This window comes from Falco naumanni, chromosome 4 (genome assembly GCF_017639655.2).
Source record: "Falco naumanni isolate bFalNau1 chromosome 4, bFalNau1.pat, whole genome shotgun sequence".
Taxonomy (NCBI): Eukaryota; Metazoa; Chordata; class Aves; order Falconiformes; family Falconidae; genus Falco; species Falco naumanni.
The window spans coordinates 57,631,556-57,659,058 of NC_054057.1; the positions used below are offsets into that span (position 1 = coordinate 57,631,556).

The 27,503-nt window shown below is 38.2% G+C and overlaps 1 protein-coding gene across 5 annotated transcripts in view; it reads right to left on the bottom strand.

The window, feature by feature from the left end:
• The window catches only part of CTDSPL (CTD small phosphatase like), an 84,535-nt gene that overhangs the window by 17,270 nt on the left and 39,762 nt on the right, over positions 1-27,503 (bottom strand). For 2 of the 5 annotated variants that reach the window (XM_040591999.1, XM_040592001.1), the window contains exons 2-6: positions 19,370-19,524; positions 12,190-12,222; positions 8,674-8,727; positions 5,324-5,425; positions 291-347 (exon numbers count right to left, since the gene is read on the bottom strand). In XM_040591999.1, the coding sequence (XP_040447933.1) occupies positions 291-347; positions 5,324-5,425; positions 8,674-8,727; positions 12,190-12,222; positions 19,370-19,524 (401 nt within the window). The remainder of the gene's footprint in view (positions 1-290; positions 348-5,323; positions 5,426-8,673; positions 8,728-12,189; positions 12,223-19,369; positions 19,525-27,503) is intronic. The other 3 variants (XM_040592000.1, XM_040592003.1, XM_040592002.1) reach the window with 2 other exon arrangements.

The window sequence follows — 27,503 nt, forward strand, 5'->3', positions numbered from 1 at the left end:
CAATGTTTGAAAACTCATCCCTAGTGTATTTCCCATTTGAAAATGTTTTAAAATTGAGAGTGAAGTATTGAAGTCCTGAGAGACATATTCTGGAGAACTGAAAAAGTTAAAACTGAGACTTAGTAGTTAGAAACTACATATCTGATCAGACAGGGACACCTCTCTGGATGATACATTCCAGTACACACAGCTTTTGTATTTTGTAAAAGGACATGCTATTGAATGTAAAGCAGCAAATGGAGAATGATAGCACTCTGGGACAGCTCCATCACTAGAACAGCAGCACTTACCTGATGTATTGTTCCATCAATTTCAACAGGAACGATGAAATCAGCATTGCTAATTGGCTAGGAAGAGTGACAAGGAAATAAATCGACATTAAAAATAAGATCATTAGAAGGGAGAATTCAGAGGCATAAAAGAGACGAGCACTTACTTCTCAGGAACAAGTTAATAAGCATTATTGACTACACAGATCCACTCTGTGTGCGCACCCTTTACACACACGTAAGTCAGAAGCCTTACACAGCTGTATTCACCAGACACTGCACTTCCCTCTTCTCTTGTATTTTTAAGGTTTGTACAATGTAATATCCATTACTGCTTGAATAACCCCCACTAGCACTGACAGTGTTTGCCAGGAAAAAAATCTATTTGGATAACTCTTTCCTCAAGTCTGTGTGGATGACAAAGAAATTCAGCTATGTGCTTCGCGTATTCTACTCTGGGTCATCAATCAGTAATTAATTAAAAATAAAGATAGTGGTAAAAGTAATACCAAACAGTTATATTTGAATCAGGAACTGCAACAAGCTGCAACACGACTGAAGTCATATAGTTAAATGATTCTCAGGATGCGATGCTTCAAGAACATGCTGTATCAAATTAATCATGTAAAACTTAATTCAAAAGGGAAGTGCAGGCACACTCTGAGCAAGGTCTTGAATCCATTTTTCTAGCCTGCTGATTACAACTTATTTCTTAAGACTTACCATGAAAATCTGCTTTCCAAAGTAATTTTACTTGACCAACAGAAAAGTGTCCTTGCCGACAGTTTAAGAGTACACAATCTAATCTTGGCTACACAGCAGCGGTGGTGGGGGAACACACTGCTGACTGTTCAATGGACATCAAATTTGGCAGAACCCTCTAGTATGGCTCACGCGTTATGTCCGCGATAAAAAAAAGATCACGTAAACATCCCTGGCTGTAGTTTGTAACTCGTTCCATGGTCTGCAGCTTGGAAATGGCTGAGACTCAGAGCTGCCAAATAGAGTTTTAACGTGACTGATTGACAGACAATACGCTTCACCGGTAACAGCCTAAAACGAAGGCTGGGAGTAGTCTGGCTGGTAACTGGTAAGGCATTACTAAGCTAAGGCTGGAAAACCTCTGCACTCAGCTCTATTAAACTCGTACAGACTTTCCCACCTGGTTTTCAGGATGAGCTAACAGGCTGATCTCAAGTACCACACTAAGGAGGTGCCTCTGAACAATCTGTGAGACTAGAAACAGCCTTCAAACCCATTGTGGGGGGAAAGGGGGTGCCAAGAAAGCAGAGAAACAGCCAACGTAAGGAGCCTTGAGAAGCAGGTCACAAACTGGTGAGCCTATGCTCTATGAAAAATGGTAGGAAAAAAGAATCTTGCAGTATTAAACTGACAGCACCACTTTGACCCCATTCCCTGGAAAAGATGAGATTCCAATTCCAGCGTCAAACGAGCCTCCTGGGAGGAGAGCAAAATGACTGTAAGAATTTATAAGAAGGGCAACACCCTCTCTCAGCAGCAAAGTAATAAGAAAGATGGTTTGATCTGACATCTGCAAGTGCTGTGTCAGAGGGCAAATGAGAAGCTACACTGAATCTACTCATCCTGACCAACCAGTAAAGGCAACCAAACCTCCAGAGCAGCTGATGTTGGAAAACTCCATCTTGTCGATGACCACTAGTATGATCTAAAGAATTCCTCAAATACCCCCACAGATAAAATCTAGTTATTTTTGGGTTTAGCTGACATGAAGCAATTTCCAAGATATATTCCCCTTTCTGCTTCTGAAAAAGATGGAGGGGAGGCTCCCATTCATTACCTGCTTGAAGCCCCTCAGACAGAGGAGATACTCTGCAGCACCTTTAATAGCCACAGAACAGGTACACAAAAATGTTCTAAAGCTTCACCTTAAGAAACCCAAACGAACTGTCAATAAGACCCAGCCACCAGTTTTCAAGTGGGTGCCAGCTCTGTGCATACTTTGAAGAGACTTGCACACACTTGAAGAATTTATATATGCATGACTCCCTTAAGCAAGATAAATATTCTGTAGCAGCAGAAAAAGAATAGGTCACTGCAAGTTGCTAAGGTTTTGAAGCCCACTGGTAAAACTACAGCTATTACTAAACTTTTGTAACAGGAGCAACGCCAACCAGATGTCAGAGAAAACCACATTCCGTTTAGACAACTTAGTTTTTGCTAACAAATAAAACTTGCCCTTAGACTTTGTAACACTAACCAAACTACTCTTAACTACACTATTTGCTTCTCCCACTTCTACTTCAGGTACTATGTAGCTTTCTTGTTGGCACAAGTGGTAAGGAAGGGAGCATGGACTGTGGTTCTGTGTTCCTCTTGACGGGAAGACAGGAGAGAAAAGTCTGCAAGAATTTGCTGGATAAAGGTTTCTGGTGTTGCACACCTGAAGCATGTACATGCCTTGAGTGGGAAGCACAGAGACAGAGCGTGAAAGACAACAATGTATTTCCATGGAAAATTTTTACTTCAGTTAGAACTGTTTCTATTTAATAAAAAGCTTCAGTGTTTTAAATGTTGTAAAAGTGTTTCACAGCCAGTTTTGAATACGATTACATTCCAGACTTGCATGTGGTTTAATTCATTTTATACAAAACCATGTTTGCATCTCCTTGATTTAGTAATTTACGATTTTTCTTCTATTATTGTTTTATGATGGGAATGATAACTATACTGTCTATCTATTCCTTTTTTACTCTTGCCAAAGCACCCCAAACTTTATTCCTTTAATATGCACTTAAGATGAAAGACTAGTACCTCCTTGAAGATTCACAAATATGCAGGGGCATAAAAAGACAAGAATTACCCTCCTTCAGATGTTGCTGCTTTCATAAAAAAGCACTTTAAATATTCTGCCTCTCTGGCTGTGTTAAAAAAAATTATCTGCATTTGAAATATGAAGCCTATTTCATAACAGAATTACGAATTCTAAAATATCATGTGTTTTAAATAAACCCTATTGTACTAAAAAATCACAAATTCATGTATGGTTTTACAGCTTTTAAGTGAGGACCTGCCTGGGTTGAGCAGACACGTTTTAGTTGGGGGTGGCGGGGGGAACCCCAACTGAAAGAAACTGCAAAAGTAAGCTGATTATTCAGGCAGAGCAGTGTGCATATAGGCGTTAAACTTACTGCTCTTCTGGAAATCCTTTGTTATTTCTGATGACCACAAATGGTCTTACTTAAGCTGATTTTTTTTCCCTTTATGAAACAAAATCCAAACAGCACCACTGGACAGTGCTTGCCACTGAACAGCTAAAGCCATTTCCTCCAACACTTGCTTTTCTCCTACAGACTCCCACCATAGGACTTCACATCAAGATAAAGCCATGTAGCCATAACACTGCAGAAACTCCAGCATTTGCCTAATTTACTTCACACAGAAAAGGACCGGTTTTCTTTTCCTAACACAAAACATTATTCAAGTGTTCAAGATTAAACAGAATAATCTTTTGATTTTTCTTAAGTATCTACTTAACATCATTTAAATGCCCATTAAATATCATTTGAATAATGGGATGATTAAAATGAGCCCACTAAAAAAGCACTCTGCAATAAAGGCAAACCTCAATCCCAAAAGAAAGGATTTACACTATGTCAACCATTAAACACATATTTTTTTAAAAACGGTTAAAAGAAAATAACCACCTAAACTGAATCTCATTTTGTTTCAAAAACCAGAAAAATCACAGCAGTTACCCACAGCACTCAGAAAGCAAACTTATTTTTACATTTCAGATAACACTAGACTTCATTATTTTTATGTAAATTCAGACTTTTAAATTCAGCTTTCCCTTCCTGCTTTTGGCTCTCATATAACTGGGGAGCCATGGTCCCTCCCTTCCCAACCCAGCTGTGTTTCTGACCTCTGTGGAAAATTCTCTACTGCAAGTTCAGTCTGGGTACAGAAGACAAGGATCTGGCAGTGAGGTTAAGAGGTTCCTGCATGCCACCACAAACTGTTACATACCATTTGGCACAATAAAGAGAGTAATCTCTTCGTTTCAGTTTGAGGCACAGGAATGTTTGTTCTAGTATCTCCATATAAGGTCTTCTTTAAGTCAACAAAGACAGGCTGTTGCCAAAATCTAACCACAACATGAATCATGGTTTGCGTATTTAAATGCTGGCAACTAAATATTGCAGGATTAAAATGCTGAGTTTATGCTAGCAGTGAAAAATGGAGCGCAACCAAAACTAGAAGACTATGAAGTTGGTAATTCTAGTTTGCTACTAGTAAGGAAACATACTATTAATTCTTATAAATTCTCCAATCGAAGTACAAAACTATATACTGACACTGATGAGAAATACTAACAGTACTCTGAGCCAATTTAGGTATTTTTGAATTCTCCTATTGTAATTTTAGCCCTACTTAAACAATAGAAAAATACCACTACTTCCATCACACACTGAAATTTGAGGGGTTATAGAAGCTGCTTCTAGAAGATGACTGACTCATCAGCTATAGCTAACACTATTTGCTTTACTGTTGTGAAAGTTAATTACTTAAAAACACTTACTGCGATTGGGACGGCAGCTAGATACAGAAAGCAATCTTCTCCAGCAACACAGCACAACAATCACTGGTGCCCCAAATCAACTGGTTTAAGGTATGCCTACCTAGCATAAAGCTGTACTGTGTTTCCACTCTCCTGGACTAACTATGGCATCATGTAAACATCAAAAACGAAACTTATTTTCAGAGCAACAAGTTTTATACCTGTTAAAATACAGGTCTCTGTTGGAATAGTTGCCATTTGAAGCCATAAAGTCAGTAACTACCCCAGGCCTTGTTGCAGTCAGTGTGACTTTCTCAGAATCAAAAAATCAGCAATGTCTGTGTTACCCCCCTTACAGCTAAAATCGGATGAATAATCATAGGGGTAACAATGGGAACTACCAGGCTTCCTGGGAGAGCCTGTAAGACCAGTTAATGTGTTAAGACGCTTAACAGTTCCTACAACATTCACTGACAGATTCAAGTTGCAATAAATTGCTTTTGAATTTACTTACCTTAAATGAACTGTGCACTAAAGTTTCATCTAAATCAATGACCACACACTTCTTCCCATAGTCTGATGCTGTCAGTTCTGGCAGGAGGTATTTAGCTGGTGGCTAAAAACAAAAAGAAAAGAGGAAGACAACAAAAAAAAGTAAAACCTCTATTGAAGAGGCACTCTTCTGCCAACATCACTATTCTAGTAATCACTGGGAACTGAAATACATGACTCGAAGTTGAATGTTTTTCTGGGCTCATTGCAAGTACATGTATGGAAATCAATGGCTCACGCAATAGCCATATAGACTTTTTTCCTTTTTTTTTTTTTTTTTTTTTTTTTAATGAGAAACTGACTTAGAATGATCTCCAAAGCATTGGAAATGAAAATGGCAAAACACCATCACTAACTAAAAAACCGAGAAAAACAGGACATTTGATAGAATGGTATCTTTTTCCAGTGGCCCTCTTCCTAACACCTGAGGTTTAGTTGCTATCCTGTTTGTTAGGCTATTCACAGTCAAAGCCATTTCCAGCCATATCACACTGATGGACATTTATATAAATGATTTCTGTTCGTCGTGAGAGACACTACAGTGGAGAAATCAGTCCTGGAGTAGGACAGCATTAGTAGTTTTATCTTCCAGGGCATGTCTCTACTCTCAGTTTTACCACTTGTGAGGGTGCTGACCAAGAGCTTTCATATGGTTACGTTCCCAATCAAGGTATTAAAACTGCGGTAAAGAACCTAAACCAGACTCTTCTACAGCACGCTGCCCTTACTAAAAAATGGTACCAATTACATGAATTGACAATTTTTCTGAAAGCAATGCAGACAGTCATGTAGTCTTCAGATCGCTCACTCCCCACTTTAACATACCAGTTTGCGATACAGTTATGTTATTTTACACTTTGGTACTGGATGCTTCCTGAAATAACAGGAATGGGAGAGAATGCTTCCACTTAGAGCTGAAACACTCACTTAAAGAGGTTTTTCTTTTTGATGAAGGAAAAGGACCAGCTTTATAGAAAAGTATCAATAGGGAGAAGCTCAAGACTGAGAGGATATTAAATTAATTAAGAATTGGATACAGAATGCTAATTTTTTTTGCTGACTTTTTATCTGTTCAGACAATGTTGCTCTGGTAAGGATGCATCTATCATGGTTTTTGTTCTTTTCAACAGCCTTTCGTAGAGGTGGCTGCAGAGATCTGAGGCCACCCCTTTGCAGACAGCGGGTGACAGATGAGTTTGACACCCTGCGAACACTTGCTTTAGCAGCAAGTACAGTTTATTAACCACTGATCGATTTCAGTCATCTTCAGTTGTTAGGCACTGGCCAATGATGCCTACCAAGTTCTTGTTTAAATGAAGTAACTAACAAATGAGATTCTGGACTTAAAGTGCCTTTAGCTGAGGTGTAAGTTATTGGGGATTTTTAGGAGTGCTTACTGAAACTGATTTATTTTCTTACAAGTAAGATCAACAACAGTTTGTTTCTTCAGCTAGCAAAATGGAAGCTGCCTTGCTTACAACCCCCTTGCCTCTATGCATTTTCTCTCAGCACACATCTAACAATGACCTTCAAAAAAAACCCCAACAACTTCTGCTTAATGCCTGTAAAGTATCCATCTGTCACAGTAACTTAGGCTGAAATTTATAGGACACCCTTTCAAGGTTATAGACAGTCCCATGTATACATTACTTCAACAACTGCTTGAGCTCCACCACTGCTTGTTTGCAACTAAGATCAGATCTACAGAATTTTGGTTTCTCACTTCTATTTCAAAACCTAAAAGGTATTTAGGCACCCCATCTCAATTTTTCATGTAAGAAGGATCCAGAATTGCAACTTAAATAGACTACTAAAAGGTTACTGAAAAAAAGCCCCAAACCCATTTAAGACAATCATCTTTAAAACCCATGTTCTGATACTGATTTGTCTTTGAAGAACAGAAAAAGGAAGGAACGTCCCAAGAAAATGTAAGTGTACTTCTTGTTTTAAACAAAAGTTCAGTTAATTTTTGTACTCTTAAGACTTAGTATTTAGTTCAAATTTTTGACCAAGTTAATCTGAAAAAGCAGTCCAAAGACAGCAATTTCTTCTGCTACGTGAATTCTTTTTCACACTGAAAATATCTATGGGTATCTTTTTATATGGAAATAGAGATTCGTTCATATACAAATATGAGTATGAAAAATACAAGCACTGTCTTATCACAAATATCTTTGTTTTTTATCTGGAAACTAGTATGCCTGTCGCCAAGAAAAGGATGGACATACACCAAGGGCTACAAAATGTGAGAACCTTCAACTCTGAGAACCTGAATTCCTTGACTGCATGGCAAGAGACTGCCTGTGCCCATCTTCTTCACCCACCTGCAGCTTTGTTTGCTTTCTCAAAAGCAGCACCCGGGAGAAGAAAAGGCTTACCTGCGGCACCTGCACACACATGCTGGTTACTGCTAGTCTCTCTCCCTTTTCACTAATGCCTTAAGAGACAACGTGTAATTATTGACCTAACGATCTACCAAGACTACACCTCAAGGTTTTTCCTGGCGACACTCTCCCACTACTACACACCAACCTTCCTACACGCTTTCGCTTCTTGAATTCAATCCGATCCTGTTTTCAAAGACACCTAGTCAACAGTTTGCACACGTGAAGATAAGAATAAATAAATTTTCCATTTCAAACCCCATGTATCTGTTGCCTCAACTCTGAAAACACATTTGCCCCCTGATAATCTAACAGGGATAAGGAAGGTACTCTGAAGCTGAAGGCACTACTAAGTTGCAAGACTGCTAAACATCTTGTGTAGGGCTTTGGAGCAAGGATGACATTTTTGAGGCTTTAGGAACTTAAAGGATTTGTACATAGGGTCAATCCATTTGTTTTGCTGTTCAAGCTTTTCGATCTAAAGCAAATTCCACATGCCAAGAGTAGCAAAGCTTTTAGGCAGAAACACGCATTACTCAATATTGTATTTTAATTTCCTCACTAATGGAGACATATCCAAGCAGAATTCTAATTACCAGATTCCCACCATAGTTAATAGCAAATAGTTATGGATCTTTGATAATTTCTTTTTTTAAACACAGTAGCTTCAAAGATATCTAAGATGATTAAGAGTATTTAATTGTCGCTATCAGCAACCCATATTTACTATGTAATACTCTCTGAAAGAATGCAGACTTCCACAGAACTCAGCAGAAAAATAACATGTGGTATCTCAGTACTGTAAGTCCTAGCTTGGTCTTCAATTCCAACAAGACATAAATTGTATACAAGTTAAAGCTTTTAAACTAGTCACTGTTTGGAATTTATACATTCCAGCCAGGTCTCATGGCTGATCAGCTTAACAGACCTTGTAGTGAAACGACTGCTGCACTGCTTCAGTCCCGTGGAAATAGTATATTCCCTAAGAAAAAAAAAAAAAAAAGGGGGTGGTGGTGGCAAGAAAACAGGACTTTTGGTTGAAGCATAAACAGCTGGTCAACACAAACCTTTCAGAAAATTACTGTATAAAACAATCATAACTTTTCTTCCCTGTAGGCCCGTATTTCCCACAGAGTCAAGTATCAGAATTAATAAGCCCTTTCTTCGTATACTTGAAATGTTGTCTAGCCTAAGCGTAGCACATTAATTTGCTGTTCATGTTCCCTTCAATTCACGTTTGGTTGCAGTCTACGTAGCTAACAGCTTCTCCCAGCAGTTACACACAGAAATACTCTTATAGAAGATAAATTATTCCCACTTAAAACACAGTTGCCAAAAGATGCTAGCTCCAGTTCTGAAACAGGCAGTTCACAGAATTTTTTCTAGAAAAAATTGTAACAAGAAATTGTTTAAAAGTATGTGAGGATAAGCGAAAAACCAGTATCTCAGTGCTAAGATTTAACTTCTGCAGGGACTCTGAGGACTAATTTTGGTACTGCTCCTTAACACCAGGATTTTAAATTGAACAAAAGAAATGTTCCAACTCATTTAAGAAGGTGCATTAACATGGCTTTGTATTTACATCTACCTTTTTATTCAAAAGAGTAAGAACAACTGCTGAAGTTGCTATGGGTCTACTTTGATTTCTCTACCGTACTCCTCTCCAAACAAAGCTGAGAAAAATCCATGAAATCACAGGCATTCTGAGCTACACTTAATATGTTTTTGTCAGGTCCATCATAATCTGTCATCTGTTTTTCCTAATTTTGTGTGTGTTTATTTCAGCCCTAAAACTAAGTAATTTTGCAACATCAGAAAAAATTAATTATGCTGCTGTTTAATCTATGCTTTATCTGGGAACCGTTAAAGTTCATCTTTAAAAAAATCCAAAGTCACAGTGTTTCTGTTTTCTAAAGAACCTAACTTGAAGTTGGAATATTTCTTGCTTAGTAGTTATCTCTATCAATAGCCAAGAGAAAATACCTATTACTTCAAGTTTTTAAATAAAGTGCAATTAATACAGGAAAAATCTGACTGAACAGAAGATACACTTCACTGATTTGCACATATGTACGTAAAGCAATGGAAGTTTTCAAACAGGTGACTTCAGCTGACTGACACATTTCATACATGCATGATAAAGCTCCAGAAAACCTTGTATTTTAACTGGAGGCTTCAGCTTTAATGTTTAATGAGTGGGAAGCGGGCACCACTCTTTTCAGAGTCACTAAGGAATTCTCTAAACACTTGATTCCATTTGCAATGAGCCCTATAAAAAGTAAATGCCCAACTTAATTGTGATTGAGCTGTTTAGAAGATTTTCTTCCTGGTATGTACAATATGTACAGTTCCAACAGCCCACTTCTCATCCATGTAGCAGAGCATCAAGAATTTCTGCCTTAACGGGTCTTAAACACACAGTTAAATGCTGTTTTGCAGTGAACCTCTGGGCTCCAGTGCTGTGCTGAGGACAAACAACCCTTGCAAGACTGACAAAGAGGACTGCTTCCATTTTAGGATTTTTTATAATATAACGTATCTTCGTTCCTACCACTCTCTCCATAGGCGGCTTGCTTCTGTCTTTATTTAGACTATTATGTCCTAATGCTAGCTGGCTTCTGTTTGACAGCCAGAAGTGCTCGTACTCCGATAGTAAATGCGACACAACTGCCTGTGGTTGATGGTCGCTTGACAACACTTGCATGTCCTGCTGGAAGAAGGCATCAGATGGCATCGGAGAAGTGGAATGAGTGTGTTTAAAGTCACCTGCTCACTGTGAACTGCACGCCATGACTGCAAAGATATGCTAATTTTACTGACTTAAAGTGCTGGGAATACAGGTCAGCACAATTACAGCTGGGAAAAAGGAAAAAGCCCCCTTCTTGAATCACTCAATTGCCTACCACTACCCAAATCTAACAGAGCACTGCTTTAACATCGCAAAGACAGTGTTCTAGTAAAGTATCTCAATTTCATGTTTGTACCTGACAAAACTGTACTCATTTGTTGTTTCAAAATTTTGTTTTGTTTGAATTCTGATTAATACCTATGCTCACTTTTAGTCAAAATTTTATTTCAGCTCAGAGCACAGCCAGAACATATTTCATATTCAAATAACTACTAGCAGAGTAACTACAGTTACCAAATGGAATCTGGCAGGTATGTAAAAGGAGAAGTAATTTAGAAATCAGTATTTTCATACATACGAAGTTTTCTATTTGCAGACTTTCATATAAACAAGTTACATGCATGTACATGTGTGTACATATACATCACATGCACGCAAACATATGCATGAGCCATATTAGAATTAACTTCATACTAGAAATAATAGGTAAGCAATAAAGAGTAATTTCTAGCAGTTCTTAAATCCAGGAAAACGTGATGAAGGAGAGAAGTGATCTGCAGAGTTAGGGTAATCTCCTGACACTACTGCCCCGCAGCACAGCCAGGGTTCTTACAGGAGGTCTTACAGTGCTGGGCTACATGAGAAGGCAAAGATGAAAAAAACGGTATCTTGGGGAATATTTGGGTCTTTAGGGGCTACCAAATATCTCAAGAAAGAGGGCTGTGTCAGTAACTCCACACATCAGCATGGCTATTTCCTGGAAAATTCTGCAATAAAGAAGTATTATAAACAGCACAGGAGCTGAAAAAAAAAATATTTCCAGCTTTAAAAAGCCTACGTTCTCATACACACAAAAATAAGTAAAAAAAAGAGCAGCTTTTTAACCAAAAAAATCATGGAATAACTCGGGTTGGAAAAGACCTTTAAGACAGAGTCCAAGTGTAACAACAACAATGAAAAGAAAGACTAAACTCTTCAGCTTGAATATTTTTTTTTCTCCCTATTATTTAGTTTTGAAAAATAATTCAGATGTCAAACAGCATTCCAAGGGAATATCCAGGGAAGCTAAGTAGAAACATTAAGGCCCATAAAACCAGCAGCTGACAGGGAGAGCATCACCTCAAACGAGTGCAGTAATGCAGTTATGGTCAGTGTACTCTTTGTGTACCTAGAGTGGTTTGTTTCAAAAAAATTACGCAGTTTCTAACTCTTCTTTTCAACTAGAATACAGGGAAAAATTAGAGGAAAAGGTTTCTGTAACTGTCTCTCACATAGTGATGATGGGTCACCTTTTGTGTCAATTAAAGTAAGTAACTTCAACTTTCAGACTACTTCAAGCACTTTCAAAACAATAAAAATTCAGAAATGAATTTAACTGAGATGCAAGATGAAAACCATGTAAAACCCAAACTCTTCTTTTGGTCCCTGTACAACACGTGCAGTTCAATTCATCTCTGAGTATACAATGTTACAGACAGAACATAAAATCCTCTTGTTAACATGCAACACAAAACAGACCTGTTAGACTGCAACATAAGATGAATCAAAGCAAAAGTTATGAAAATTATTAAAAGAAAAAGGGATAAAAATACATACACTTGGTATAGGCATGACCTGCATCTGGTCACCCTGGGGAAAAAGAAAAAAAAAAAATCACTGTAAGGGTAATGGCTTTTAAAGGGTAGAACAAAGGTCTGAAGCAGTAAATGTAGCACTCAAACATTTTAAACTAAAAGGTCAAAGTGTTCAAGAAACCGGGGTAAAAAAAAAATAAATAAAAACAGGATCTTGCATTTTAGTCACTGAAATGATCTGTTAGTATATCAACATTTATGATTTTTAGGAGACTGGACTGGTAAACCCCATGCTATGATTAATAAGAGATGACAATAAGAAAGTACCTGTATTTACTGTAACTTTTTCAGCTTTAAGGTCTACTAATGGGTATATTTGTCTATTTTCACTGCAGCAACAAGAGGCTTAGCCAGACCTCGGTAGCAGGGCAGAAGCCCACTTGAAGTTAAGTTCACTTGAGACAACTGCCTCAGAAAAAAAGGCATTTCCATGCAGGCAACAGCAAAACAGTCTGAGGACATGACGATGATAAACTAACCCAAGGAACCCCACTTTCTTCACCCAGAAAGAGGCAACAGTATCAGTGCTCTTCCCATGGTCTCGCTTTTGTATTGTACTCGGGAGAAGGCAAAACAGTCTCTGCCAACTTGACCTTTTCTTCTGATCCTGGGCCCTGACACTGGGAGACAAAGACAGCTTCCAAAGGAGAAAGGCTGGTCACTGGGTCACCAGTTCAAACACTTAAGAGGTTTTGGGAAGCAGGAACTGTATTTTCTAAACCTTCTGATCTGTCAAAAATAAGTATTTGTTTTCTTGTGGGCACAGCACATAAAAAAAAAGGAAGCTGTCCCTTCTCGTACAGATGATGCTTAGGTAGATGATTTCATTCTTTGATGACTTGGACAACACAGGCTCTGTTTACCAGCAGATTGACTATCTACTGAAAGAGCTGTTCTCAATACCAAAACATCCTCTTCCAGCTGAAAAAGTCTAATGCTCACTTGCTTGGGAGTCTAACATGGTGTTGACACATCACTGACAAACAAAAGTCATTTGATACTATTCTCAAAGTCCTCTTTTTTTATTGCTATAACAGCACAATTTTTTACTGAAGTTTGACCAAAATCCAGAGAAGATGATGAAGCAGCTAGAGAGCAGCAACTGCCATGAACTATCAAGAAGTTTGCTTTAGGAAAAAGTACCTGATTTCTATAAAAAGAAAGACATCACAGACCTGGTAAGAATCCAAATTTTCCTCAAGGTAATGGCAAAAAGAAAAGAAATATAATTCAGTACGTTAATGTCCTATTAGTGGAACATCATCCAAAGTTCACAGGCCATTTCAGAAAGGAGTGAATCTGAGTAGGTGCCAGCTGGATTAGCTGGCCTGTGATCAAACTGTTATCAAGGATATGGTTACGCAGGCAGAACACAGACTGTGAACCCATGTTTTGTTTAGTTCTAAAAGGCATTTTTTGGATTGACTGGTAGAGAATTCAACTGGAGCTTCTCTTCTGTCAACAGATGAAAACAATCTATGAGAGGAAGAGGCATATCCACAGTTACGGTACAAGATTATCTTAATTGTGGACACAAATACAGCTGTATCACTTCAGGTTTTCCCACAGGCTTCAAGAGGCACTCACTGCAGTGTAACTTGCTTTCTATTTTGGCAGTCTCCTTGAGAGAGAGCTGCACCCCATGGTATTACTGTTAAACTTGACTTTCATGGGAATCCAGAACCTAAGTTGCTAAAGGACTTGCATTACTACTTCCTTTACTTTTCTTGCAGAATTTCTCAAATCAAAAAACAAGGAAAACAAGCTAATTTCCTAAAAGGAACCCTAAAAGTACCTCTGCAAAAATCAAAATGGTAATGATGACAACTGTAAAAACAAGCAGGAAGATAAATGCAAGAGTCTGCTGGTAAAGCGTAGTGTTCATGAACAGGCAAATACTTTTTAAAAACAAGTGTGCTATGGGAAACTTTAAAAAGTGTTCTGTCTCATTTCCTCATGCCTTGGAACAGGAAGGGAAATAGGTCATAATGGTATCGTTTGAAATAGATGACAGATGACTGCATTTGTTGAAGTTTTTCCATAAGCTCCTGATACTGGTAACAGGACAAAGCGGTTCCTAGAATGCCAAAATTTCCCCACTGTGTTACTAATATAACCCAGGAACTGATTGCTCCAGCCACTGAAATCAGGGGGTTTTTTTATGGCACAATATATACAGATGAAACAGTAAATTCTGCCTTTTCCCTTAGCTATGTAATTTTAGTGCAAGACACACAACATTTTCAGTACTGTGTCCATTCATTAATGCTGTCTACAGTCATGTACGGTATCAATGAGCATCAAATGACAGGCTACGCTATTTTGCTTTTTTCAGAACAGTCTGTATTCAAAGATCAGAAGCTGTTTCATTTTAAAGAATAACCCCCTTAGAGAAGAAGCTGATCAAAAGAATAGATTTATCATACTCATTTCTTTAACACAAAGGTTATCTCAGACTGCGGTAAGTTCTTTAGGAACAATAATATAGTTACTATTTGACTCTTTTGTTGACTTGGAATACCAAGCTTTGTCTCTTCATATAGAAGAGTTTTTGGGAGGCAAAGGAGGTCAGAATGAGTTGGCAGAGAGAGAGGAGCCAAACGTAGCTGTGCAGAGGGGTTTTTTGATCTCTAAATAGACCTGTCATACTGCATGCTGATGGTGACCAACAGAACCAAACACTAGGAATTTTCTTGCTCTGATCAGCTAAGAGAAAGAGTACTATTACTGACATTAATCTCAATTATCTTCCTCCACACTGCAGGGTAAGACTGCTTTCCACATCTGTTCAGAAAGTCCACAGCCAATAACCTCCCCGTCGAAGAGTCCACGCTCAGGCTGCTTCTACAGGTCTCCTGCATGAAGACAACACAACTTTTGACCTCAAGAATGTGCTCCCTACAAGCCATTTTTCTCGCTTTGGTAAGCCACATTCACATGGTATAGAGAAGATGCTTTTTCCTGCACTGTGTTATAAACAGAGATCCCTGAAGTAGGCACAAGTGCTGGAGACATCACAACACGTCATTGAAACAGCTTTCCAGCATCACCTTGGAGATGACAGCATTATGCTGCAAAAAGCAGTGGGGAGACGGAGACCTAACTTTTGGAGTGGTTAGGATGGGTGAGGTGGAAATTCAAGGACTTGACCTTTCTGGCTTCATTCTTGTTACAGGGAAAGCAGCAGGGGCAGCTGCTGCCCCCAGAATAAACCTTCTTCTAATTCCGTCTTCTTCCCTGTTGAGTGTGGATCAAGACTTTCTCCTCTAATCCAGCAAGTATAAAACCCCCTTTCCTCATGAATGCTTCGTCTTAATGAACATGAGCCATCTGCACGATTTGGATCTAACTGTGAAACACAAGTAAAGATGACTCTAGTGGAAGTGGGTTGTAAGTGAAATGGCAAGCTGCCGGCAGACTTGTCAGAGCTCCCTCACCCACCATGACTGAAAGCAAAAGGAAGAAAGAACTAGTATACATCTAGCTTTTCTCACCTTTCTCTATCTGGATCCCTCCTTGAAGTCTGCAGATGAAATCTGTATCCGCAAACACTTCAAAACTCAGGTAGCAAACTTACCCAGAAAACACACCCCTTACACCCAGAAGCATGCCCAGAAAATAGACAACTTGAGTCAAGTTGCTAATTGAAGAACAGAAATGGAGATCTGAATTTACTCAGAAGAAAACAAAAGACGCTTCCCTCTTCCAACACTCCAGCCCCTAAAAAAAGCAACTGGCTGAAAGGTGTTGGTGAGCTGCCTGCTGCTGAGGAGGCAGGAAAAAATTAGCAAGGATTCCGTGAGGCTGAACACTGTGTGCTCCCAATGACACATCTGGCTCGGCATCCAAGCTGCAGAGAGGCTGATATACCCACTGTAACAGATATTATGTCTTAGAATACATCTTAATGCTGCACTAAAAAGCTGTTGCATTTTAAGAAAACCAAATATACAATAGTTTCAGTAAATACAAGTTATTATTGGAAAACGTTGTCTTGAAACTTTAGAGACAGAACAGACCATTCATTACCAGTATTAGAGTCACACTTGGACAAGCAGCTGCTCTGTGAGTAAAAGGTTTTTAAAATTAACTCAATACTTTAAAGAAGTTTTTGGGCTTTTTTTCCTCCTAATGGAATAAAAGTCAGTGCTGAAAAACCCTGTTTATTCGAAATCATGCTTGGTTTGGTGTTTCTTCCAATCCTATGAGGAGGTGACATGACACTTGACTTGCCAAGCATAACCAAGTCACATCGTTTGGTAAAATTTTAAATGAAGCACTAATTTCATTTTTTCTAATACAGCAAAATAATAATAATAATAATAATATGAAAATCACATAATGCAATTACTCTGAACAAAATTTCAGAACTGTGTTCAATTACTTTATAAAATACTCTTCCTTGCTTTCACTCCTTTTCAACAGGTTAGCATTTTAAAAAATCAAGATTCCTAATGAGAAGTTAGCTTGTCACACCAAATTCAAAGAATATGCCAGAAGCAATATAAAACAAACAGTGAATTCCTGTGAAGCCAGCAGAAGCTTTCTCTGTTCCTTTCCTTCCTCTGAAGTCTTTATCACCAGTTTTCATGTAACAACACTACTAACCAGTAAAGACAGAAGGAAAGCACATCCAAGCCATTTTATACTAGTTTCTAATGATAACTATTTAAAATGATAGGACAATTTTTCTTTTTCCAGTTTTGAAGGGAAGAGTCACAATACATGACCTGATTGGGTCTTAGTCAGAGGTCACCTGTGATGTGATAAATAATTAATAAAACACACAAAAGAGATAGCAGATATAAGTAAGCGACCATTTCAACAGCAGCTCAACAGAATTTAAAGTATTCTAACCTGGCAGGCAGAATAATGCAAAAAGAGCTTTAATTAAATAGCAGAGAAGTTTAAGCAGTATGTTGTCAGGCTTTCTCTTCCTTCCTTGAACAGGTCATTTTCTCATTCTTGGACATTTAATTTCAACAATTTTGATGTAGAGGCCCACTCCACACCCCAATGAACTTATCACTTCTGATCTAGACAAGATGCTCAGTGTAACTCGATCAAATTCAACCAGCCTGCATTTTTCTAAACCACAGCTCTCCTGGTAAAAAGCACTAGCTTGACAGTGTAACAGTATTTAAATATATCTAAATCTTCAATGCTGTTTTTCTTTCTTTAAAAGAATTTCCTACTTACACTAACCATGTCAGCACTCAAAATAAAAACAGCATATAAAACCACATACAAAGCTTATTAGTCTTTAATACTGCATTTAAAATAGAAATGTCACAGACTTATTTGCACTCACTTAAGAACTACCCAAAAGTTTAGCTATACTTCATTTCTTCTATGAAGATCTGTATGCATCTGAGTGCCTTTCATTCTATTTGAAGAAAATATTTATTTTTTATTTTTATCATTTTAACTTTATTATTTATTTTTAACATATTCCTTGAACTTCTTTACTCTATTGAGCTGCAGTCTGATAATCCTATGAATTCTGTGATCTGTGTCTTGGGCTCCTGTACAACTATTGAACAACTTTAAAACTGCTCGCTAAGGCAGCACAGAGTGAGGATGGAAACTTGTGTGAACACACATGCTATCACTTGCTCAAGGCATAAGATATATCTGGAAAGTAATTAAGTGTTTTAAAAATGCAATCTGAAAACTACCGACTCCAGACCATTTTAACTCACATTTTTCTACAGAAAAAACCAAAACTCTTCTTTATGTTTTTCTCTCAGTTGTAGTTTTGCTAGTAGCCTCACTTCTGCCTCATTCCTATTCCCTAGCATAGTGGAAAGGGAAATTTTACTAGTTTCCCATTCCTTTTGTTTCTCAGGTGAATGTGCGCACACATGCTACACACTATTCTGCTTTCCCTTCAGCACATCCAGGCTACATTTCTTTCATTTCAGTGAAAATGTACCTTGGCTAGCAAAAGCCTAAAAATACACATACAATTCCTTCCCTTGGCAGAGGAATATTCAGTGCGCTTCTGTGTGAGCAGTGTCAGCATGAACTGCTGCACTTCAACCTTCACCTTTACATGTATTTTTAGTATCCATCATTTAAATTTGCTTTCCTTTCCTCTCTCCCATCAAACAGTTCCTCTGCTCTTTCTCCTGAGCTTTTCAAAATTCAAACATAACCAGCAAAATTCAAAACAAAATAAAATGGACTGGAGAAGGCAGGTAAGAAATCAGCTGCACCAAATATGAAAAATTAGCGTGAAAAGCAGAAGGGTAAAAAGACAGAAACGTCTCAATTTCTGCTATTACTCCCCATCATGGATACACCTATATCTGCAATCTCTTGAAGTCTGGGATAAGTGCTAGGGGAATGGTGTTTCAGTTAAGAGTACAGCAGTAGTGGAGTTTTGAGAGTGCTGAAAAACAACATGGTATGGAAAAATGGTTGCTGTATTGAACTGAAATTCTTCAGTTGATAACACAAACACTCTCAGTGTTATCAGATTTAAAAAGAACAGTCATGGTTTTATGAATATGACAAGGCAATATAATTACTAGAACTCCATGAAAGTAACACGCTGCTCTGGCGTACAATGCTTTGAAGTGCTAAAAGGTATTATCAATTTGACTTACTAGGTAAACAAAACTTAGTAGCTTGGAAAAATGGCCAAAAGCCAGTACCACTGGAGTTGGTGTGCATTAAACATAGGTGAACTGGTTAGAAAAAAGGTCCAAACAATTATTGTTCTCCCCATTTTCAAACTGTTTTCATGTCACTGAAAACTCTTTCAACTGGCATTGAAGAGGTTCCACTATGCTCCAGTGGACACATTTTAACCTTCCTGTAGTTGGGACCAAAGCTAGAGACAACTCAGCAAGCATCTGAAGATTTATGAGAAGTCCACATTTTTTTAGTGTCTTACTCTTACTTTATGTCATTTGCTTTTTAAAATGTATAGTGCCAATACCCTTCACGGACCAGTTGGTTTTGAATTGCAGCTGAGTAGGTAGTATTAGCAATTCACCATCAAAACAGTAATTTTTTTTCTAACTCATAACGTGTTCCCCATGAGGGAAATCTATTAAGACAAACCTTCAGAAGTGCAGAGTTAAACCTTCATTACAGAAGACCCATATGACAGCAAAATAAGATAAAAATCTGACCTTCTGAAGTCCTCCATTCTCCTCCACCAAAGGAGGAAGAGCACTGGTGCTATTGGTAGATGGTGGTTCGACATTGTAGTCACGAAAGCAGCAGAATAAGGTGCTAAAGATACTTCGACTCCTCTGCTTCTTCAAGCTGATATTACATTGGGACACTAGGGGAGGAAAAAAACAAACACAAAAATAAATTCATGTAGTACAGACCAAGTTTTCCAGACCACAATGACTGAATTTAAGACGCATGGTTATAACCTCAGAAGTCCTTCTCAAGTCTTAGGATAACCTCGAAGAGGTTCTCCATCCCACTGAGATCCCTTTCCTTCCGTATCGACACATTTTTTCATTGTCAAACTCGCATGGTGACATTAACCTATTATAGCCAACCGACATATCAGCACAACAAAGATCTTGCCACACTAAGAGAATACATTTGAGAGTTTTCCTAGAAATATCCAAAGTAGTAATTACTGTAAATTACATGAAATAACTTGCTGCTAGAATATGTCTCTGGACTGAGGAAGCAAACAGGACTGAGTAAGCAAACAGAAGAAACGTAATGAATGCCTACTGAGGCCCAGGCATATTTTCTAGCTAAATTAACGATCACATGTGCAACATTTAAACTCCTGCTAGGGTCAGAAAAAGATCTGAGATGTTTCTGAGTTTCATCTGTTACTGTTTGGCAGCGTTGCTGGAAGACAAAAGACATGACAGAGGCAGCACTGTGAGCTGCAACACTGCCTGCAGAATAAATCTGGAGAGCGTGTTACTCAATAAGCAGAAGTCCTGGCCTTTCTTTTCAATTTGCTTATTGGTCTATCAGGATTAAAAAAAAACCCCAAACTGGTAAAACATTACATACAGTTCAATGAAAGCAAGTATAGGATTTTTGAAGACTAAAACCTGTAAATAGAAGCAACAGTTTGGAAAAGAGAAATGCACATAAGGCATCTAGTGATTTCTTTAAGATTCAAACTCCTGAATGTTAGGATCTTGAACACAGGTTAAAATAAAATAGAAAATAAAATAATTGAGTAAAAAAATTAAAATACAAATAAAAAGAGTTGGAAAAGAGTTTTAAGAGTATTTTAAGTAATACTCAATTTGATCACCAAATAGTTTAATGATCTATTGTTAGCTATAAGTATTTGTTTCCTATGTCAGAGTGCAATACCCAACAGATTTAGCACCTTCCAGGGCAGGGACAGCAGGTGCATCCTCTTCATCTTACGCCTTTCACGCAGCCCTTTTTCTTTGATGTTTATCTACACCACTGCAACACACAGAACTGTATGCTATCCATCCTTAACTTGTTATCATCACGTTGTAACACCATGAGACACAGCCGGGGCATGTGCATCTTGTAAATAACTACTTTACCGCAACTGTGACCATGAATACTGTGCAAACCGAAACACCACGCACCCCTGCCAGAGCCAGGCACTCCCTTCAGCTGTACCGCCTTACCTCACCCAGCACCAACCCACCCCTCCGTTCAGCAGAGTACCACCTTAGACTACAGAGATTAATGGCTTCCTTTTCAGAGTCAACAAATGATTTCATTTAACATACATGGAAACAAGCCCGAACAAGTTACTTTTTATTCTTTTTTCACAGCTATGCAGCAACACACCTTGAAGTAGCAAACTTTAAAAGGTGGATTCCACAGAGGAAAAAAAAAAAAAGGATGCTGTGGAAGTTGTAGCACCAAACAGATTAATAGCCATTCATGCGCTACACAGTTTATTTACTTGCTGCATTAGAAGGAACAAAACATTCTCCCCATCCCAAAGTTAGAGGGTAAGTGAAATTCTTAGCAAATTCCATTACACACATCAATATATAATTCCCCTTCTTTCCTCCTCTCTCAGATTGTTAGGGAACTGCCACATGTATCTACCTTCCTCCTGATACTACAAATATATCAAGTGCAATCAAGGCAACTGGCAAGAGAAATACAAATAATACAATTATTACTATATGAAGAAAATATCAGTGAAAGAAGAGTTGTGTAGGAAATGGAACAAATCTCCCCTGGAAGCCTTAAGAGATACCATTGTGCTCTGAAGTCAGAAGGTGTGCAGGTACATGTATGTGCTTTGACAAGAAAGCCTCATGGTGCAGATTTTGAGTGAACTTTCAAGCACTCTCTGAAAGTACAAACAAAATCTTCTGATTTTGTAGAGTCAGCATAAGATAGACATCTACACCTTCTCCTCTCAAAGCACTTGCAAGGTGTCCAATGGGTCTAACAGTAATTTTTTGTTCTCTATACAGTACATATTTCCCACAATATTTTCCTGCCTTAAGGGAGTAAGCAATGCTTAGGTTTAGTTATTAATTGCTACTAAGAGGCAAATGTACTGGTATCAAAAACTGAATCGTTTTTTTAAACTTTCACCATTTAAAGTGCTCAGACAACAGAATAAAGTTGGAACTGTGTACAGATTTGCGCGTTGTGTGTTTAAGGAAGCGATTTATTTCTTTGAAGACACTTGCAAACTGAAACCAATCTAAACGTTGCTTTTCAATACTCCAGTTAAACAGAAAATATGCAAAACTCTGGCCATTGATGGTCCAAGCCACAGTAAAAAAAGACTCACTCTCAAAATGTCACATTGTTTGCAACAGATCTGCAGAAACGTGTTTAGAAATTCCCACAGGATGCCTGCGCAGCTATGAAGGACTTTCTCAAAACAGCACTCAAGAAAACTGGTATGGCAAGCACAAGCAAGTTTATTGCAATGTCATCCAGGCAAGGAGAACTCCTTTCTGACCTTAGACACTGAAATACGCTGAAATTAGAATGGGAAGCACAATGCTGTGTGTGCTGTTCCCTACAGCTAGTGCCACAGAAACCTTCCTAATAATTTGGGGTTTTTTTCTTCAGCCTCTACTTAAAAATATGACAGCAAATAATTACATTTGACTGCTTAAAATAGCAATGCTCTTAAAACAGCATTTATTACAAGCTTTTATTTTTCCTGAACTAAATAATTCTATGGCTAGTCTAAATAACCATTCAAAAATCTCAGACAAAAGCTACTGATTTGTTCAAATCTTTTAAGAACACTTGTTTTCCTTGATCAAATTATACATCTGCAATCTGGCCACTCACTTTCACTTCGTGAAATATTTGTTGGAGGAAAAATAATGTTGGTTTTCATCTTGGCAGTTTTGCCATTCGTAATACAGCACTGTTTCAAATAGGTCTTTTCATGAATTTGAATGTTATTTTAAAGAGATCCATTTTTAAAAATAATACATTCTAGACGCTTTACTGTGACTTATTGAACTATGATTTTGGATGCAGTAAGGAACAGAAGTTTTCAAGCGGTTTTATATGCCGTGCTTAATTAATAAACAGGCACATGTATTGCATATGTAGAAAAGATCTGCACCATGTCTCATTTTTAGCAATTATGACAGTGTTGTGCATCACAGAAAATACTTTCTCCTTCCCTAGTTACGCTGGACTACATGCAATATGGTGCTGCTGTTTGCTAGATTTGCTTTTCTTGAAGCAGTGACAAATACAACAACTGTAACTCTGAAGGTGCAAAGAAACATTAATATTGAACCACTACCATAAATTTAGGTATTCTGGATGCCAGCAATTTTTAAAGAGAGAAAAAAAAAACAACTCCAGAGGACAAAAGCTGGTGTTCCTTAAAAGCTTATCCGTAAACCCAGTTAGTAATGACACTGGAATGGTAAGCTGAATTATGTCAACTCCAACCCTGAGCAGCACCCGGCCTATGGAATTTTAGAGCACTTTCTTTTTTCCTCTCCATCTTTCAGGAGTTACAACCTCTCTTTCTGGAACTGATTTCCTGTAACATCCATAGAAGCACTACACTCACTACCCCTATCAGCACTGAAAGCCGAAGACAACTTTAACTGACCTTTTACATCTTCAACACTGCATACCAAACATGTAAAACACCACATACCAAAAAAGCCCAGGCAAAACAACTTCACAATACGAAAACATGTTATCCCTGAAAGCAGAGAAGACTGTAACCTGCAGATACCTACAGAAGAGCTCAAGAAAAGGAACAACGTAAGACTGAGGCGATGCTTTCCCTTACCACCCCCCCAGGTGCACTCTAACCACAGTTTAAGGACCAACTTACCCAAAGGCATCAACTGTGTATGGAACAGCCCTCAACAAATTCCTCTCTCATGACTTTGTCCCGTCCCACTTTGAGCCTACGTCAACTTTTAGTGCCAAAAGCACTCTGTGACAAGAAGGCCCACAGCTCAGCCAACAGTTTAGCTGTTTCATAATTCCAAACCTCTCCTTGTTTCTTATCTTTGTACCGATTTGTATTTTCGAGAAAGAGGAGAGGGACTAGAACCACACACAATATCCGGGATGAAAGGACAGCACCATGAATTTATACACCCACACAACGCTTTGTTCTCTGTTCTCTTGCTTTTCTAGTAATTCCCAATATCTTACTTGAGTTTTACAAGTGAGGACTGCGCTAATGCGATTTTTCAGAAGATCTTATTGTAACACCAAGATATCTTTATTAGTAGTTATTTCAGGCATCACTGCAAATTTAAGTCAAGAGTTTTTATCTCTTCCCATGCAGAATTTTTCATATCTATCTACACTTACTTTCATCTGCTATATTAGAGGCCAGTCATTCAAAATCATGTCACCTTCCTGTAACTCTTCAGTTTTAAATCTATATACAGATGCACATATATGCATACATATTTGCACACAAACAAATACACACTCCTTTCCCTTACAAATTTTGTCACTTTATTTCCTTATTCCCTTTTCCATATGGTTTAATGCTACACTGAAGAGCAGACTGCTCAGAGCTCTGTGTAACTTCTTCCCCAGGAATCTCACAGAGGTTTGCAAGAGCCTTCAGCCAAGCACTTTGTCAAATTAGCTGGATTCGTAGATTATTGCAGACAGGGTCAGAAACAGGAGCACAGCTCTTCCTGTCTAGAAGCAAAGTCCTTCTGGCACAGATATTCCCTGATTTGAAAGTGCAAGGTCTCACCTATAATTTCCAGATCCTATTTCTAACAACAAGCCTCACTGCTCATAACCTGTGTGCTACCCGCTGCTTGTGGGTAAGTTAATTCTTGAATTGCCTACAAGTTTATGGAATCCAACGACGGTCCACAGAAATGTGCTTACTGAGGTCTTCTGGCAAGTCTTAACAAACCCACAACATTACTAAGCCTGGGGAGGGCTTCAAGGAAAGATAAAGGCAAGTTTTAAAATAAATTACTATAATCATATAAGCTTAAAGGGAAGATATGCACCCATACTGGGTGGCTGTGTTATACAAAGAGAAGAGGAAGCAAAAGACAACACAACAAATTCCATGTATTACAGAAAAATATTATAATAGAATTTAATACAAGAGCATGCTAACAGAAGTAATCTAACAGCATCCTCCCAAACCATCCTTTGGAGGCAGAGGGTTGCACTGCTTTTCTCCCACCCAGGACACTTTCAACAGCAGCAGAAGTTAAACAGTGAAGAAAAAGCTTCTCTCTCGCACTGTCCTCTAAAAGGTATAGTTCAGGGATTCTCCCATCAAGTTTTGCTGTAGTTGTGTGAAATTAAAAAAAAGGTTGTCATGCTGCCCTTGTACAATGAACTCCTTGCTGCTGCAGGAAGCCACAGTGGGCTGACAGAAGCGCTCCTAATCCAGCCCATCCTGCTGCAGTGCATGACTGAGCTAATTACCACTGATTTTTTTTTCCTAATTAAATGAATGCAATAGCCAGTTCTCCCAAATAATATGAACTGGGTAATGAAGAGACTTTCCATGCACTTACAGATGAACTTGCTAAATGCAATAAAAAGAACATCTGTGTATCGTGAGCTCTCAGCTAACAAGTTTGTTTATAATACAAAATGGAAAGATACAAGCCAGAATAAAGTGGTATTAAACAAAGCCTTTCTTCAAAAGGAAGCCGTTTTGCAATGTATACATGATTAGAGATGCATAATTTGTCCATCTTAAGAGGCTGCATCTGATCTTATTAGAAAAATAGAATTTTATATCCTACATGATTCAAGCTAGAAACAGTCAAGTGGCAGAAAACCACTAACTTTGCTTATACAGCTCCTGGTTTTGTCACGTATTGTCCAGGATAGAAAGTATTTTACAACACTTGGCACTGAATCTGTAAGCAATGCCCACACAGCTTTGGTTTTAAATGCCATTTGCAGTTTGTAATTGAAAAGTTTAATCTTCCATGTAAGCTTTGCAGAAAATACAGCAATACCAGCACTGTCACATACCTGAAACAACCACCCGCAACTGGTTTAACTTTCAAACATGTATAACCCAAGCAAATAATTCTGTTTATTATTCTGCATGATATAACCCTGAATTATCTTCATTTCAATTGAAGCTGGCAACCTTCCTCCCCCTAAAACCATAATTAAGTAAACGTAAAGTTTTGGTTTTTCCACTGAAATTATTTCTTTGAAGGGAGTGATCCCAGACCAGTTTAGTGAAAGAACAATCTTTCTGAAACATTTAACTCTCCCCTCCCCACCAAACCCTTTCCTACACATTGCATTAGTCTGCTCTGGATGGAGCTGACTGCATGGCTAGGGGCCAAGAAATAAAAGCTTAAATACGTAACACAGGTGGGGACATAGGGGAAAAATAACCAAGAAACTTATTTTTACTTTTGAGATAATCTCATTATCTCATTTTAATCTACGTAAAGTAGGTCACTGCACTTCCATCTGAAAAAAAATGTCACTATGATTTATGAACTTTTAGGAATTTTAGGAAGAAGTGAATACTAATCTTATTAACCCATTCCGTGATGCTTTGGAAAACAAGCTCAGAAGTTGCACCTGTACACTAAGATCAAATTGTTATGCAAGAACAGTTTATCTCATTCAAAAAGAAGTTATCTAGTGGATATCAGAATACTACAATTTGCTTTCCATACCTGTGAAGTCCTACAAAAATACACTTTCACATAGTACCTAGGACAAAAGGAGAAAAAACCATTGGGACGAATGAGAAAGAAATAAGACCTCTACCTAACCAAAGCAAGCTCTGGAAACATTTTTGTTGTGGCAGCTTAAAGCAAAAAAACTTCTTTTGCCCTACATAAATTATTTACTACGGTCCTCAAATCTTAGTGGATTAAATATCTGCTGTCGGTTATTGGATGCTCATTTCCTAAGGATCAAAAGTAGTGAAATTCTAAAGTAACTTTTTTAATACGGGACTGAGAAGGTGGCACTGCTTTCTCTGTACAAGGCTGTGATGCATCATGAGATACAGCTGGTAAATATTAACAGCAACTGTACACAGAAGTCAATTGACAAGGAGGGACAAGAAACCATGAAAAGGCTCAAAACAGCACAAAAACCTGATGCATCTCAAGGCAAATTCCAAAACCCTAAAGCAGCTGGTACACTTCAGTCTGCAGGCTGAGGTTTGGTTGGACACACATACATGATGGTATAACCTTCACATCATGTGTGTCAGCTTCTCAAATAAGCCATAACTTAAACACCTGCACTGTCATGCAGTGTTGCAGTATTCAAAAGTTAGGAGAGCTGCTACTAGGAAATACTGTGTTAAAAGAAATGCATCTGTCAAAGTCTTGCATTTATTCAGCTGGAAGACTGAAGGCAGATCTACTGCTTCAGGGGCATCCAAATTTCATAATGAAGCCAAAAAGTTAAAAACTGTTTTAACAACTTAATTAACCTGCTGAACTATGTTCTGAGTTAAATACCTTCAAGTTCAAATTAAACAGACCAGATTCTGGCTGCCTCCTTTCCTGCTCCAGTGCTTGACAAGCTAACAGGGCCACACTGAGACCACTTCCAATTTAGAGAAGCAGCACATGTACATCTGTATCTCCAAAGGACTGAAAAGTAGGTCTCCCTGTGATCCGGGAAGGAATTAATTAATGCTTAGCACTTTCATTTGTGTGCTTGTATTGCTTGCCACTGCAACAGCCAGGGACAGAAAAGGTGGGTAAGAATACAAGGGAGAAGTTAGGAGATAGTCCATCTTCATACATTCCAGAGGAGCCTACGGACAGAAATTCTCAAATCATGTATCTGCTTAAAATTATAAATAAAATTAGTAAATAAAATAAATAACTAGCC